Source organism: Elgaria multicarinata, chromosome 11 (genome assembly GCF_023053635.1).
Source record: "Elgaria multicarinata webbii isolate HBS135686 ecotype San Diego chromosome 11, rElgMul1.1.pri, whole genome shotgun sequence".
NCBI lineage: Eukaryota > Metazoa > Chordata > Lepidosauria > Squamata > Anguidae > Elgaria > Elgaria multicarinata.
In genome coordinates this window covers 20,968,222-20,986,431 of record NC_086181.1, presented here as the reverse complement: position 1 = coordinate 20,986,431, position 18,210 = coordinate 20,968,222, and the positions used below count along the sequence as shown (strand labels likewise).

General features: G+C 41.5%; 2 protein-coding genes across 2 annotated transcripts; both read left to right on the top strand.

Annotated features, from left to right (window-relative positions):
- The first annotated feature begins 4,947 nt into the window (after positions 1 to 4,947).
- LOC134405325 (olfactory receptor 1M1-like) lies at positions 4,948 to 6,572 on the top strand. The gene is made up of 2 exons (XM_063136569.1): positions 4,948 to 4,965; positions 5,538 to 6,572. Exons 1-2 carry the CDS (start codon positions 4,948 to 4,950, stop codon positions 6,570 to 6,572), a joined length of 1,053 nt encoding a protein of 350 aa, XP_062992639.1.
- Positions 6,573 to 13,809: 7,237 nt separating this feature from the next.
- Positions 13,810 to 14,829, top strand: LOC134405324 (olfactory receptor 2G3-like). Its single transcript, XM_063136568.1, has one exon. It carries the CDS (start codon positions 13,810 to 13,812, stop codon positions 14,827 to 14,829), a length of 1,020 nt encoding a protein of 339 aa, XP_062992638.1.
- The last annotated feature ends 3,381 nt before the right edge of the window (positions 14,830 to 18,210 follow it).

The following is an 18,210-nucleotide window of genomic DNA, read 5'->3' as shown; positions in this document are numbered from 1 at the left end:
GGTTGGGGAGATTGGTGCTTGGCCATTATCTTATTTAACTTTACAAGGCATTGGAGGGGTCCTGTCCCTCCTTTATTTTATTTAAAAAAAAAACACCTCACACTCACTGGTGGCAGCATGAATCTCCCTGTAGCTTCCCAGCCAGCCACAATTGCTGGAATTTCCACAAGGCATCCATTCCAGGTAGCACAAGGAGTCAGGAGGCGCCTGAGAATCTTTTTCTGCTACCAGAAGTTGTGAAGCCTTATTTTTTTTAAAAAAGAGAAAAAGGTGAAATAATAAATCACTTGGCTGTTGTTATAGTTAAATGCTCTAAGTGTTGTGTGCCAAATTTCCATCCCCTTGGAAATTTCACCAGTTCTGCCTCATTTTCAAGAGTACAAAATTGGATGAACCCAGATTGCCCTTCAAATAGAGGATTATCCAGTGTAAAAGAAGACCACAAGCAACCCAGCAGAACAATATGTTACATGAACAGGATTATCTTTGCAATAATGTGATTATTATAAGCCCCGTTATTCCAATTGAGTTGGGCAGGACAAATAAACAAGGATTTGTTTATGGAGAGGGTTTCTCCTTTACATAGAGGGTGTTCCTTTCCATCCCCCCACCCAAGCATTGTTGCCTTCCATCCTTTCCATCATTAACGCCACCCCCATATTCACATATATGTAGAAAAGCCTGATGAACATTTTTTGGGACAAAGAAATTTAACAGGGGAGGATTTGGAGTGAAAAAGTAGCAGAGGTAGAGGGAGTGCTTAACCCTCTCTGAAACCACCACCATTCCTCTGGATCCTCCCCAAAGCTACTTTTCTACTTGCCATGTTCCAGACTCATCTTTGCAAACAAACATCTAGAACCTCGTGAAGGGAACAGCAGAATGAGGGTTAGATGTGGCACGGGATGTCCAGTGCCTTCTGGAATAGTTAAGCTTCCCCCACTCCAGCAGACACATTGACCCGGTTCAGATGACACACTAAGCCATGGTAGTTAAGCATTTTGAGCTAAAACCTATGGCTTAGCATATCATATGAACCATTCCTAATCATGGCAGCTATATAACCATGGTTTAAACATGCTCACTAACCATTTGCTGCAAAAAGGTATGTGGCCTTACCATGGCTTAGGGTGTTGTCTGAGCAGGCCCATTACTTCAATCTAAATTGTTACATTTCCTCCTGGTGCTGCTTTTGTACCTATTCCAATGACTGCCACCTGTTTTATTTGTTTTTAATTTAAATGTACAAGGACATCATGGCTGAACTAGCCTTTCTACAACAACCATCCCATGATGGTTAGTTAGATTCTTCTAAGGGCTTTGCTAGACCTGCCGGCTTACGCCGGCAGGGAGGCGGGGCCGAGGCGCGCTACCGTTAGCGCGCCTCCCCCATGCTTCCAGACGCCGGAGCCGCAGGGAGGACGCAAGCCCTGCAGCGTCCGCCTTTTTGTTTGTTTGTTTGTTTAAAGGGGCCGTGGGTGGCCCGAAGAAGGTAAGGGGTGTTTTTGTAAAAACCGGGGGGGGGAGGATGGGAGGGGGGAAGGATGGGAGGGTGACAGAGGGAGCGCCACTCGCCGCTTGCCCGGGCAATGCATGCCCGCGCAAGCGGCGCTCGCCTGCTTGCGAGCGGCGGCGGCGGTGAGCGGCGCTCCCTCTGTCACCCGCCCCCCCTTGCCTCCCATCCTTCGCCCTCCCCTCTCTTTCCCCCCCGCCCCGGGCCGATGGGCACAGCGCTGATATGAGCGCTGTGCCAGGCCGGTCCGCGGCTTTTCGCGGCTCCTCGCGAGTAATCGAGGAGCCGCGAAAAGCCGCGGAAGTCGCTAGACGTTCCCCAGCTCCGGCCTGAGGCCAGAGCTGGGCAAAAAGAGGGCCATAAGCACATTCACTTATGGCGCGTTGAAGGAGGCCTCAGCGCGGCCTGCCTCCGGATTCCCCTGTGCGTCATCTGGACGCACAGCAGGGAAACCGGGTGAGAAGGCGCGCTAAGGCCTTGTCTAGTAAGGCCCTAAATCCCACAGCAAAGATAATAAGAATCCCCTGCAGGCATGGCTGACACTTCTGTTGATGCCCTAATCACTCTGTGGAATATGGACATATGGGGATGTCACAAGAATCTGAGATATGGGTGGAGTCTGGTGGACCCCCCCCCCGATGAACCCTGTTTGGTCTCCCAGATTCAGTGGGGCTGAAAACAGTCTGGAAACTTCAGTTAGTCCAAATGGGATGTCTAAACTTCAAACGGGGTCTGGTTGCCTCAGCACTAGCTCCCACTAAGTAACTTTGACCAAGAACCATTAGCCATCAATAGCCAATAACCAGCAATTGTTATGATAACTATATTATCAAACTGCTGATAAATTTTTAAAGTCCGAATATGTTGGGGCCAGGTGATCTGAAGAAACAGCATCTCACATATTTACCTGGCAGGACATTAAGTTCATCATCTGTGGTCTGCCTCCAGATGCCCCCAGGTAATGAAGCAAGGTGGGTGGCTTCAAGAGAGAAAGCCTTTTCAATGGTGTCACCCCATTTGTGGAATTCTCTCCCCAGAGAGGCTGCCCTAGCATCTTATAGTCTTTCTGGCAACAGGTGAAGAACTTTTCTTTCTTTTTTTTTTAATTCTCCAAGGCATTTTATGTACTCCTTCCACTATTTTATTCTGCGGCTGGATTTAATCTGGTTTCATGATGCTGTAATGATTTTATTCTTTACTGGTGGTTTTACCTTGGTTTTATTCAACACAATTTATTGTTTAATGTTTGCTCTGTATGCTTTTAATGTATTGTGAACTGGCAGAGAACTTCAGTTATTGAACGATTTAAAAGTGCAGTAAATAAATGCATGAATTATATAGCACTTTATAGTAATGATCGCCTATATTGTAATTCTTAGAACAATAGTATGAAGTAGGACACACAATTAGGATGCAATTATCACCATAAGTAAGAGGGGAGGGGAGCTGAAAGAATACTTGCATGTCTAAGGCCTCCTAGTGAGTTTCTGACAGATGTGTATTTCAAACATGAGACTCTACAGTTCAGTCCAATCTTTTAACTTGGGCTGTGCATCACCTCTGGCCAAATCCCCAGATCCGAGGCAAGACAGGATGAATCCAGAGTGGCACCAGGTTGGCCAGAGGTGTCCCGAGGCTGAAGCATATCGACCCTGAAGCCTCGGGGCATCTCAGGCCCATTTGGGGTGCTTCAAGGCCGCTCCCCTGTACCACCACCCCGCCCAAAGAAGCCAACACAAGGCTGGCCATGAATCCAGGTTAATCCATTGGTCTCATTGGACTCACTTCCCTTTCCCTCCCCAAACTCCCAAGCCCTTGCTGCTGCTGCCTCCCACCACCGTGGCTGCCTGCCGCCACCACCTACCTCCACCACAATTAGCCATGACTGCCGTGGCTGCCCAACCATCCACCACCAGGACATACCTGCAAATGTGTCCTCCTCCTGAGAGCCAGGCCATGATTTAAAGTAAGAGCGAGGGCTCTTTAGTTTTAGTATATCTATGGCTGTAAACTACAGTGGCCATAAAGTGGGGTGGTGAGGGGAAAAGGGAAGCGCAGGAAGCCAGGAGTCTAATAGGCTCCTAGTCAGCCTTGCTTTTGGCTTTCCTCAGTGATGGTAACACAAGTGGTGCCCAAGAACCTGCAAGGCTGACACTTTTCAAGGGGGGAGGGTGAATCTCACATCAGCTTTGGTGCCAAGGTGAGGTGGGCACCCTGTGAAGCATCCTAAGTCAAATTGGGGTCATTTTAAACCACTATTCAACACCCCTTTTAATGGGAAAGACCACAATAGCAGATTATCACCTTCAGAGGTCACATTCCATAACTTATGGAATAAGTCAGTCATGTCCAAAGAATACAGTAGCATTACTTGGGAATTCAAGTAGCATTCTCCTTTTAGAGTGAGACACAGAATGCCTGACATAGAAACCTTAATAACATTTGCTCAGAATTTCATCATACTAATGAAAGACACACCTCCTCAAATTACTGTACATCAGTAATTTTCACCACAATTGCAGAGAAATATATGATATGCCAAACCACTGTTTAAAATGAAAGTACAGCTGTGTTTATGTGTCATTCATTACAATTTAATTCACTGTACTTGTGACACTGTTTATCTGATCAGTTTGAAATGCTGCACAACTATAAAGCTCTTCAGATAGGCCATGGGTGCCATGTTTCATTATTATCAGCTCTAGAGAAATCATATTTAGAAGCAATAGAATTTGGAGGATTATGTTGGCAGATATCTGTACATGGGGGCATCTGAATGAAATCGGCATGCACATGCTACTTTTACAGTGAAATCTTAATTGTTTTAGTATTGTGCTACTAATCTTATTCCTCAAATATATTATTGCCCAAAGATATTGTCAATTCTTTCTTGTTGTACATTTCCATGGAGTGCAAAAAGCACAGTAGGCACTTGAGGGTGGATGGAGGTTAATTAATCGCCAAGGGAAACCTGTCCTTCTATAAAGGGCAGTTCATATCCCAAAGATTATTTCAGATGTAATAGTTTACATGTTTCTTTGTTTCCAGCAGTAATATAATAAAGATGGGCATGGTTTCATTTAATTCATACATTAGAACACCAGACATGAAACATCTCTTTAGATCATAAGTCCAGCTGAAATGACATCATCTTCTGCTTTAGAGGAGGAGACACGAAAGAGGAAAAGAAGGTGTCCACATTTTGGTACTGAAATCTACAAGTTCTCATGGGCTTCCTCAGGTTTTAAATGTCTATGACTGAAACATTGGGCTGAACACTGCTTTGTGTTAACTACTAAAAACAGCTGTAGGATCACTATGGGAGATCACACAGTTTCAGTCAGAAAAATAATAGCACAAAACAAAATGTATAACTGAGAAACACCTGAAGAAATTACATCCTGGTTGCTGATAGTTTCGTCTGTAAATTGATTATGGCTACCCCATTGAAGGTATGTGGCCTTTTACGCTGTTCCTATGAAATGCTAACCTTAGCAACACTGTCTAGAATTTTCCATGTACGTAGATAGTTGATTTCAGGGGCAGCTGCACAAATGTGCCCTTAGTGAAACAAGCAGATTTTGGTTTGGTTCTGCATAAATGGGGAACGACATGAGAATCCTACCAGCATAAACATTACTTTCATGGAAGAAAAGAGGGATGCAAAAGCAATCATTAAATAGATAATTATGTAAAACATTACTTGTGAAATTGCCCATCAGACCAATCCCCAAGCCACAAGAGCACTTCCATGGAGCTGTAAACTACATCCTCATTTGCAGATGTACACCCAATTAAACACAATGGGCAACAATTGCATCTAGATGGAAATTTCAATGTCTGTTTTATACCCATGATTTATAAAAACAAGGATATACAAGACACTATTCAGGGTTGCTATTGCTATTTAAGACTGTGGGGAAGAAACATGGAAACATCATCCAAATAATTGGTCAAGTTTTACAAACCTACCTATTTCTGATTTTTCCATAATTTCTTTTTTTTGGGGGGGGGGGAATCCAAGACAAATGAGCCACTATGTTTTTTCCCATTAACATGCTTTTTGCAGGTGCAGTTATTTGACAATACAGAATTCCAAAATCAATCCTCACAAACTGAATTCATGCTGCTGGGATTTGAAGAGAACCAGGTATTGCAGATTCCACTTTTCCTGTTGTTTCTCCTCATCTACATTGTGACCATGGCTGGGAATATCCTCATTATCCTGCTTGTTGCAACTGATCGAAACCTTCACACCCCCATGTACATTTTTCTTGGGAATCTCTCCTGCTTGGAGATCTGCTGCAGCTCAAATATCTTGCCAAGGATGTTATTCAGTTTCCTTACAGGAAGGAAGACTATATCTGTCAATGCATGCTTTGTGCAAGAATATGTCTTTGGTTCTCTGGGAGCTGTGGAATGCTATCTCTTATCCGTAATGTCCTATGACCGGTACTTAGCTATATGTAAGCCACTACATTATGTCATCAAGATGAATGGCAAGTTGTGTCTCGAATTGATAGCCATCTCTTGGTTTAGTGGTGTTATAGCAAGTAGTTTGATAATTGCTTTAATATCCAAATCTGTTTTCTGTGCTGGCAATAAGATTGATCATTATTTTTGTGACACGCTTCCAGTCATAGAACTATCTTGCAGTGACACCCAGATATTAAAACTGAGTCTATATGTTGTAAGCTTTATTGTCACTTTTCCTCCATTTATACTGACATTAACATCATACATGTTCATCATTGTAGCCATAATGAAAATCCCTTCCACTATGGGGAAGCAAAAAGCATTTTCTACTTGTTCCTCTCATCTCTTGGTGGTTACCATTTTTTATGGTACACTGATTAGTATTTACGTGATTCCAAACACTGTTAGACTTAATGGCCTTCATAAAGTTTTCTCAGTCTTCTATACCATCCTGACTCCAATGCTCAATCCGATCATATATAGTCTGAGAAATAAGGAGGTAAAAGATGCCATGAAAAGACTCACTTCAGTCCTTTTTGATAAAACTCTGGAGAAAATCCTATCTAGGAAAAGCTATATGTAGTGTTTCCCCATTATTTCTCTCAAAATGGGATATATTTTGTTTTATTTGATAGCTTGATTTTCATATGTATTATCAATTGCTAGGTTAATTATTTGCTATCATCCTGTCAAATTATTTTGTAGAAATGCATATGTTCCTCTAAAAACCTAAATTAGTAAAGGGTTTGTGTGTGTGTGTGCATGAGAATATTTGTATATACATATAAACCTGTGTAACCAACAGATGGGTAATTCAATGTTCAACCTGTCCTGCTAGTCTCGTATTAAAATGAATCAAAGTTAGGGTTGCAGAAAGGAAGTCTAGAATGGGGATGGACATATTCATAGTGGAAGGGAACAGGAGCAAGAGAGAAGCAGTTACCTTTCTCCTCGAAGCATGCTGGAAACCTTTTTATTCTCTCAGTATTTTAACACTTAATTTTAACTTAAATTTAAATTTTACTGTTCTAACTCTGTATTTTAATCTTATATCAATTTTTGCTGCATGGTTTTATCCTGGTTGTGCTTTTTATACTGTATTTTGCATTTGTGTTTTTAAACTGTTGGTTGTTTTATTATGGTTTTAGTTTTTGTGAACTACCCTGAGAGCTTCAGCTATTGGGTGGTATAAAAATGTAATAAAAAAATAAATAAGCAAGCATGCGAAAGACACTCAAGGGAGGAAAGACCCAGAAGGCAGCCCTTCACCACTCCAAATTCAGCCATTCCAGAAGGCAGCTCTTCTAACTCTAAATCCATCCAAGCCTTGTAATCTTGCCAGAGACCCGATAACCCTAACATAAGAATACTCGGTGCTTTAGGCTCATTTGAATTCACTATAGCTACATAGTTTCAAGATAAGGCATTCACTGCTTTGGTCTTCCTGGCAAGGTCCATCATGCCTGCCTGCCCTGGGGCTAAATATCTTTTCTTGTATATAGGTCAGTGCCAAGGAGATGGGATTGGGAGCCCACTACTATTTTAGTTTCCCTTAATGTACTTGACATATTGTTGCTCTATAGAATTGTGGAAATGCCATACCTCACAGGGTTGTTGTTGGGAGGATAACATGGAGAGGGGGATGATTATGTATGCCGCCTTGGGTTCCTTGGAGGAAAAAGGGCAGGATATAAATGTAATAAATAAATAAACTCACCCCTCTCTGTGAATCTTTGAGCTGTTATTTGAATTTCCCAAACTATCCTTGATATAATGTCATTCTGGAGCATTTGGGTGAAATTGAAATGGCAAAATTTTGGGGTGGGGTAGGGAGGTTGGTGCTTGGTCTTTACCTTATTTAACTTTAAAAGAGGGTTTCTCATATGTATGTAAACCCCATACTCATTGGTGGCAGTATGAAGCTGCTGTAGCATCCCAGCTATCCACAGTTACTAGAAATTCATTCTAGGTAGTCCAAGAAGCTCTTGAGAACCTTGTTCTGCTACCAGTCATTGAGAAGTATCTCCCCCCACCTTGATTTTTTATTTTATTTTTTTAGAAAGAAGGGTGAAGTAATAAATCCCTTGGCCATTTTTGCAATTAAGTAATGTAGGTGCTGTATGCCAAATCTCCCATCTCCTCGGAAAAAAAAACACAAATACAAAATACAATATAAAAAGCACAACCTAGTTCCTTCCTCCACTATATGTAGGATAAAGTTACCAGCTACACATGTCAGGAATTTCTTGGAAGGGCCACTTTGGCAGAATTTGTCCCTCTGGAGGTGCTCATGTCTGCCAAATTCCAGACAGATCGTTGCAGTACTTTGTCTGCAACTAACAGGTAAAATATTGTTTTTCAGGGAAATCGCTCAAAGCAAAGAGCGATTGAAGGTGTTGTTTGATGACATCATTAATCTCTGTATGTTTTTGCAGTGCAAATCTCCCCTACTTCAGTTTTCTTTTGTCTGTTCTGAATCTAACACATGTCCTGAGGCTCTTCCCATTAAGAGAAGAAAAGGGAAAAGTTAAACCCTGACATAAGGTGCCTGCGATACACATTACCTGGGAGCCATGTGTCTCACTAAAACCCACTGAAGGTTGAGTCAAACCAAACCAGCCCAGGGAGGTGGGCTGATGGTTACATTTGCACAGCTTTTTGGATGGAGCCATGCTAATGCCTGGCTGTGACAGGATCATGGCAGTAGGAAGAAGCAATTCTACCATGGACATAAGAGACCCAAGGATTGTTTTGATTCAAAGCCAGAAACACAAACTGACCCTGCAAGGCAGGCCCTGACAGATATAATTGGAGAGGTGAGCAGGTGCACAGGCAAGAGGTGAGGAAGTATGCCATAGAGTCATGGTACTGTTCCATGAAGTCCTGCTACTTCCCAATGGCACCAGCTGAGCGAAGAGGTGGGTGGGCAGGCTGACATTGGCAAAGAGTTGGCAGGTTGGCTGGCAGAGGCAGGCAGGTAGGCAGGCAGCTAAGGCAGGCACCTATGGGTGAGAGCACACATTGAACAAGTATGCCATAGATTCGTGAAGTCCAGCCACCTAGTCCAGCTATTTCCCAGTGGCACAAGGTGGGCAGATAAGCAGGCAGATGACTACGGGCATGGAGCACTGGGACCAAGTATGCCATAGGCTCATATATTGAACCACCAAACCCAGCTAAATCTCCCAGGTACGAGGAGGGCAGAAAATTGGCAGGTGGGCTGGCAGAGGCAGGCTGGCAGAAGCACACAGAAAGGCAGGCACCTAGTGAAGAGGGCACACAGTGAGCAAGTATGCCATAGACCTGTGGTGTCCAACTACTTCTCTCCATCACCAGGTGAACACAGATGTGCATGCGCACAGAGGCAGGCAGGCAGGCAGAAAGCAAACAAACTGGCCCTGCAAGGTATGCATGTTCCTGAGTCAAAGCATGATATAGAGCAGCAGTTCCATGTGGCCATAAGTCAGTAGGCATTGGAGCGAGACATAGAGATGTGACAGCACAGTATCCCCTTAATCAGAAATGCTAGGAGGCTAGGAGGAGGATCCCTTCGGGTTCTTAAGAATTGACTTACTGCACTGTAAGCAATACTAATACTAATACTAATACTAATACTAATACTAATAATAATAGAGCCTGCTTGATTCTAACAAAGATAGAAAAGTTCTAGAAGAACAGTCACTCTCAATAGCAGCACTTTCAAAATGCAGCTGACATTCATGCCCTGAGTCAAAGCAAGAAATGCACAAACGAGCCCTGCAAGGTGGGCACATTCGTGCAAAACATAGGGCATGTCTAGACCTCCCGGCTTTCCAGGAGAGAGGGGGAGGATCTTGTGATATGCTAATCGTGAAATCCTCCCCTCAGTCCACACGCATCATGCAATGTCCCAGGAGGATGGAGGACGTTGTGGCCGCCATTTTTTATTTTATATGATTTACTAAAAATGAGCACACGAGTGCTCGAATGACAAAGTCAGGTTTGTTGTTGTTGTTGTTGTTGTTGTTTTGAAAACTGCTCCCACTCCCCCCACCCCACCCCTGATGGGCACGGAGCTCCTGAAGGGCTCCGTGCCCATGCCTAGTTCCCAGCGCTTCGCGTTTACTCGCGAGAAGCTGGGAGAAACCAGGATGGCCGCCCACATGTCCCATGGTCCAGAATCATCCCAAGAACACGGGAAAAAACAGGATAGAAGTGTAGGGCCATATCCTGGGGAAAGGGAGGGATCATCCCTCCCTTCTCCTGGGAGCCCCTGAGCATCATGTGGATGCACAGGGACAATCCCAGGATGATCCCTGGGATATCGCCCCATCTAGACTTGCCCATGGACAGTGTGAGATGCTATGGCATCCCCTTATTTAAAGAGGGCTAGGAGGAGGATCCCTTCAGGTTCCCTCAGAGGTGACTTACTGCACTGTAAGCAGAGATGATGATGATGATGATGATGATGCCTGCTTGATTCCAATAAAGATAGGATTGGAACAAACAAAGTAAAGTCTAAGAACTGGAAGATTTTTTTAAATATATTTTTTTGTAATTTTTTTTTAAAAGACAAGCAAAAAGAGAAATAGAGGTAAGATCACAGTGAGAGAAGGGGGAAAGCACAAGAAAGATTCAAGTTCCAACACCTAAAAACACACGCAAACAACAAACACAAACAACAAACAACAAACAACACACACAAGCACAATCCTGGTTGTGCTTTTTATACTGTATTTGTAATTGTGCTTTTAACCTGTTGGTTGTTTTATTGTGGTTTTAATTTTTGTGAACCGCCCAGAGAGCTTTGGCTATTGGGCGGTATAAAAATGTAATAAATAAATAAATAAATAAAAAACCTAAACTAGCCAGCCCAAAACACTTCTACTCCTACCCAAGACAAGCTCACAATGAACAAGGACAAAGGAAAGTCAATCTCCTGATTGCCCTTAAGCCCTCCTCTGCCATTGTGATTGGAGGCTGCTGGAGAGAATTGCGAGACTTTAAGAGGATTGCAGGATGAAGCTGTCACTTAACAGCCAATTTCCCCCTCCAAACTCCTCATCCCCCCTCCCTACTCTAAAAAAACAAAACAAAAAAAGTTCTGAATTGGCAAATCAAGACAAGTCTCTTCTGATGATTCTGATTCACTTTGGACCAATTTGGACCTGGTCTGCCTTACCTCGGATCTATTATGAGCCCCTATAAATCATCCCACATTGCCTTGGATTCGGGATTCAAATCCAAGGTGATGCACAGCCCTATTTATTAATAACATTTTCTCAGAATTACACAAAACTAATGAAAGACACAGCTCCTTGACAAGCCAGAATATTGTACATCAGTAATTTTTATCACAATTTCAAAGAAATACATGATAAACCAAGCCACAGCTTAAAATGTAAGTTCAGCTGTGTCTATGTGTCAATTTTCAACACAATTTAATTTGCTGCACCTGTGACACTTTTTAACAGGTCAGTTTGAAATATGTATTTATTTATTTATTGCATTTTTATTCCACCCAATAGCCGAAGCTCTCTGGATGGTTTACAAAACTTGCACAATTATAAAGCTCTTAAGATCATGGCTGCTGTACTTAACATTATTAGCTCCAAAGGGATCATATTTATAAGCAATAGAATATGGAGGATTATGTTGGCAAATCTCTCTCTCTCTCTGGCCATGGCTAGACGAGGGGGTTGGAGGGTGACGATCTCACAATTTTATGATTGCGAGATTGTCGCCCTTGTCTACACACTGCATACAACATCGCAGCGGCCATTTTGGTTTTTTTTAAAGGAAAAGGTGCGCACAAGTGCTCAAACAAAAGGTAAGATGTGTGGTGTGTGTTTTTTAAAAAACAACAACAACATTGCCCTCCCCCCACCACACCCCAATGGGTCACAGAGGTGCTGAGGAGTTCCATGCTTGGCTCCTCACGGTTACTCGCGAGGAGCCGAGACAACACGCAATGCCTGGCCACACTTTCCGCTGAGGCTGCAGAAAAAGTGGGGGGAAAGGGCTTGCCAATAGCCCAGGGATTATCCCTCCCTGCTCCCAGGATGCCCTGTGCGTCATGTGGATGCAAAGGGATCATCCTGGGGCGATCATTGGGATATCGCCTAGTGTAGCCATGGCCTGCCTCTCTCTCTCTCTCTCTCTCTCTCTCTCTCTCTCTCTCTCTCTCTCTGTGTGTGTGTGTGTGTTAAAGAGAGAGAGAGAGAGAGAGAGAGAGAGAGAGAGAGACTCATCTGAACAAAATGGGTATATACATGCTACTTTAATAGAGAGATTTAAAATGTTTTAGTATTTAGCTACTAATCTTATTGCTAGAAGTTGCAGCATTGAGAATCACTCCATTTGGGTTCAAACAGGACAAGGTAAACTTTAGTTGTGTGTGTGTGTGTGTGTGTGCGTGCACGCACACGCATATGTGTGCCTTCGTTTCAAACGTATTCAAAGTGGATTACAACATAAAACAATGAAGGCAATTGAAAAGGAAGGGAAGAATATTGTTCTCCTCAAATGTATTATTGCTCTTTGATATAGTCAATTTTATCTTGCTGTACATTTCCCTGGAGAGCAGAAAGCACAGTAGCATCTCGGGGTGGGTGGTGGTTAATTAATATGCCAAGGAAAAACTGCTCTTCTTCTATAAAGGGCTGCTCATATCCAAAAGTTCATTTCAGATACATTCAGATGTTTCCACCAGTGATATCGTAAAGATGGGCATGATTTCATTTAATTCATTAGAACACCAGACATGAAACATCTCTTTAGACCATAACTCCAGCTGAAATGGCATCATCTTCTTCTGCTTCAAAGGAGGAGACACAAAAGAAGAAAGGAAGGTGTCCACATTTAGGTACTGAAATTAACACATTTTTTATTTATTTATTTATTTATTTATTTATTACATTTCTATACCGCCCAATAGCCGGAGCACTCTGGGCGGTTCACAAAAATTAAAAACTTTCAAAGTATAAAACAACAGTATAAAACCATAATATAAAATACAATATAATACAATATAATACATTGTCATGGGCTTTGTCAGGTTTTAAATTTCTATGTCTGAGACATTTTGCTTAACAGTCTTTGTGCTAACTAAAGAAAAAACTTTTTTCTTCACAATGGAATATCAAACAGTTTCATTCAGAAAAATAATATAACAAAACGAAATGTATAATTGAGAAACACCTGAAGAAATTACATCCCAGTTGCTGATAGTTTCATCTGTGAATCGATTATGACTACCCCGTTGAAGGTATGTGCCCTTTTGCTCTGTTCTTATGAAATGCTAACCTTAGCAATGCTGCCTAGAATTTTTCATGTACATAGATGGTTGATTTCAGGGACAGCTGCACAAGTGTGCCCTTAGTGAGAAAATCAGACTTCGGTTCAGTTGTGCATGAAAGGTGAACCACATGGGAATCCTACCAGCACAAACATTACTTCATGGAAGAAAAGGGGGATGCAAAAGCAATCATTACATAGATAATTATGTAAAACATTACTTGTGAAATTGCCCATCAGACCAATCCCCAAGCCACATGAGCACTTCCATGGAGCTGCAAACTGCATCCTCATATGCAGATGTACATCCAATTAAACACAATGGCCGTCACTTGTATTTGGATGGAAATTTCAATGTCTGACTTATACTCATGATTTATAAAACCAAGGATATACAAGACACTATGCAGGGTTTCTATTGCTGTCTTTGGGGTAGAAACGTGGAAATCTCATTCAAGCAATTGGTCATGTTTGTACCTATTACAACTCTACCTGTTTATGATTTTTCCAAAATAAAAATGGGAATCCAAGACAAAAGAGCCACTATGACTTTCAATAAATATATATTTTGGCAGGTGCAGTTATTTGACAATGAAGAATTCCAAAATCAATCATACATAACTGAATTCATGCTGCTGGGATTTGAAGAGCACCAGGTATTGCAGATTCCGCTTTTCCTGTTGTTTCTCCTCATCTACATTGTGACAATGGCTGGGAATATCCTCATTATCCTTCTAGTTGTCACTGATAGACACCTTCACACCCCTATGTACATCTTCCTTGGGAACCTCTCTTGCTTGGAGATCTGCTGCAGCTCAAACATCTTGCCAAGGATGTTAACCAGTTTCCTTACAGGAAGGAAGACTATATCTGTCAATGCATGCTTTGTGCAAGAATATGTCTTTGGTGCTCTGGGAGCTGTAGAATGCTATCTCTTATCTGTAATGTCCTTTGACCGGTACTTAGCTATATGCAAGCCACTACATTATGTCACCATGATGAATGGCAAGTTGTGCCTTCAGCTGACAACTATCTCTTGGTTTAGTGGTGTTCTGGCAAGTAGTGTGACAATGATCTTAATATCCACTTTAGAGTTCTGTGACGGCAATAAAATTGACCATTACTTTTGTGACACCTTTCCAATCATAGAACTATCTTGTACTGACACTCATATATTAAAACTGTTTCTGTATGTTGAATGCTCTGTATTCACCTTTCTTCCATTTACATTGACCTTAACATCATACATTTTCATCATTGTAGCCATAATGAAAATTCCTTCCACCACAGGAAAACAAAAGGCGTTTTCTACTTGTTCCTCCCACCTCTTGGTAGTGACCATTTTTTATGGTACACTAATTATTATTTATGTGAATCCAAACTATGTTAGACTTAATGACCTTCATAAATTCTTCTCTGTCTTCTATACCATCCTTACTCCAATGCTCAATCCTATCATATATAGTTTGAGAAATAAGGAGGTAAAGGATGCCTTGAGAAGACTCATTTCAGTCCTTTTTGATAAAAAGGAGGAGAAAATCCTACCTAGGAACTACCATATGTAGTGTTTCCCCAATAGTGCTTTCACAATGGGAAAGATTTTGTTTTTATTTGATCGCTTGATTTTTATATGTATTATCAATTTCTTTGTTAATTCTACCTGCTTTCTGGCTGTCAAACATTTTTGCAGAGATGCATATTTTCATCTAAAAAGCTAAATTTGTAAAGATTTTGTGTGTGTGCATAAGAATATTTGAACCAGTACATACATATAAACATCTGTAACCAATAGAAGTGCAATTCAATATTCATACTGGCCTGCTACTATCATATTAAAATTAAGTCAAAGTTAGGGTAGCAGAAGAGAAGTCTAGGATGGGGATGGATATATCCATGCTGGAAGGGAACAGGTCCAAGAGAGAATTCATAAAAGAAGCAGTTATCTTTCTCTTTGAAGCATGTAAAAGGCACTCAAGGGAGGAAAGACCCAGAAGGCAGCCCTTCACCACTCCAAATTCAGCCCTTCCAGAAGGCAGCTCTTCTAACTCTAAATCCATCCAAGCCTTGTAATCTTGCCAGAAACCCAATAACCCTACCATAAGATGACTTTGTTCTCTGGCAAGGCCCATCATGCCTGCTTGCCCTGCGGCTAAATTTCTTTTCTTGTACATCGGTCAGTGCCAGGAAGATGGGATTTGGAGCCCACTACTATTTTAGTTTTCTTTAATGTACTTGACATATTGTTGCTCTATGGCGTTGTTGAAACTCTCCCCTCTTTGTGAATCCTGGAGCTGTCATTTGAATTTCCCATAATATCCTTGATGTAGTGTCACTCTGGTATGTTTGAGGGAAATTAAAATGATAACTTGCTGCCAGACTCAGAGAACTGTTATTCGTTGGAGTGCTTCTGCCCACCACCAGAAAATCCATTAACTTGGAAGGTGGCTCACCAAAGACATTTTGCCATGATCCTGGCACTGCCCTGGATAAGACCTAGGCCTTAGCTAGACCTAAGGTTTATCCCGGGGTCATCCCTGCCTGGTCCTGGGATATCCTATGTGTCATTTACCCTGGGACCATACCAGGATAAACCTTAGTTCTAGCTAAGGCCCTATAGATATTATTCAACCCAACCTTTCCTCTGAGTTCATCATATTAGAATATGTATGCAGTAATGGAGGCATATTATTTATTTATTTATTTATTTATTACATTTTTATACCACCCAATAGCCGAAGCTCTCTGGGCGGTTCACAAAAATTAAAACCATCATAAAACAACCAACAAGTTAAAAACACAAATAGAAAATACAATATAAAAAGCACAACCAGGATAAAAGCACAACCAGGATGTTATAACTCACTTTTAGCTTCCCTTTTGGTATAGAGCCGCCATCTTTTTTCATGTAAAGAGAGCATAGATTTCCATAAAATTTGGATGTGCTGATTCATGTCTATATATGCATTTTTAATGGAAATTATGCATCCTTTTCTCTTTAGGTGCTAAGTTTCTTTGGTGGGGGAAGTAGGTAGGTAGGTTGTAACCTATTTAAGGTTGGATCCATGTTATGCTGGATCAACTTACCCTGACAGACATGTACTTCCCAAACCCTCCTTCCCATGACAGCCCCTCCAGTCCCATAACAATTCTAGACAGAGAGTCAGGGGACTGAATAATGGAGTGAGCTGTGGAATGACGGGATCCACACAATCAGTCAGAGTGACCTTTTAGGAGATGAGACCTTCCTCTGACAGAAGGCACATCCTAGATTTAACACACACACCCTTTTAAGACCCTATCTACTATATCTGTTCCTACATTCCATGAATATTTAAAAAATATTCTAAGGACAAATATACATAAAACATAGAAAGCATAATAATGCACAGAAGCCACTATTATTCACCCAAATAAAATTTAACAAACACAGGAGGAAGTGGGGAGTCATCAGATACTGGTGGACCATTCCATTTTTATTTTATTTTTTGGCACCAAATTAGCACACTAGTGTTTTAGGGCCTGTGGAGATAACTTCTGAAATACAAACAGACAAAAATGGAGTCACATCAAAAATGGTTTACAGATGTTGTCTGAACAGGCCCATTACTTCAATCTAAACTGTTTCATTCCTTCCTGGTGCTGCTTTTGTACCTATTCTAATGCCTGTCATCATTTTTCTTTATTTGTTTTTAATTTAAAAGTACAAGGACATCATGGCTGAACTAGTGTTTCTACAACAACCATCCCATGATGGTTAGTTAGATTCTTCTAAATCCCACAGCAAAGATAATAAGGATCTCCTGCAGGCATGGCTGACACTTCTATTGATGCCCTGGTCACTCTGTGGAAGATCGAAATATGGGGATGTTGCAAGCATCTGAGGGGTGGGTGGAGTCTGGCAGACACCTCCCCCCCCCATACACCTATGTCATTCAGCCTCCTGGACTTCAGTTTATTACATGAGTAGCTGCCTTTGGAAACACTCTTAAAAATGCACTTAGTCCAAATGTAGGCTGACCATATTTTGGAAACCAAAAGGAGGACACCCAACATGGCTGCTCCCAAGGGGGCATGCCCACCCCAACATGGCCAGCCCCTAAGTGAGTGTGCAAACCCCAACATAGTCTTTGCCACATGCCTGATCCTACAGCCTACAATTAAGACAAACCTGTTCTACATAATGGCTTAATGTTAAAATCACTGAAATAAAGAACAAGTGAGACATTCAATGTATTTGAAATTAACTTATGATATCACATTCTATAGCTAGGCTATACTCAAAGAATAGAATTACCCTAGCATACAAGCAGCATTCTTGCTTCAGAGTGGAACTGAACATGCCTGACACAACTTTGCCAGCAGTTTCTACCATGGGTTTCATGGGGGAGAAAAAACATAATAACTTTTGAACTGCCACTCAGAATTCCACCAAAGCAATGAAAGGCTCACCTTTTTGACAACCTAAAAATGTCCATCAGTGGTGTTCACCAACATTTCAAAGAAATCATGATCTGCAGTTTGTACAAATGTATTTGTACAAATGTGCTATTTGTACAAATAGTATAAATGTGTCAGAGTCACAATTTTCAGTACTTTTTAGCTTGCTGTACCTTTGCCATTGTTTATCAAATTGGTTTGACATTTTGCACAATTGCAGACTTCTTTAGAAAGAGTTTGGATGGCTCCTAAACAGGCATTATTTTTATAAGCAGTAGATTTTTAAGGATTACAATGATGGAATTTTTTTTGTTTTTTGTTTTTTGTTTTTTGCAAATCACCTTAATTAAGGGGGCATTCCTGTGTCCCTTAAATAGTGAGGTCATAAATGTTCCTGATCCAGCTAAGTATTCAACTACAGATCCTATAGCTTCGAGAATCTCTCAAGTTGAGCTCTAACATGAGACAGTAAACATCAGTAGGATATGTGTGTTTTCATTTTTAAAATA

Bases quoted from the DNA above. Each gene is read 5' to 3' on its own strand.
- LOC134405324 (XM_063136568.1), top strand. From the start codon at position 13,810: ATGACTTTCAATAAATATATATTTTGGCAGGTGCAGTTATTTGACAAT.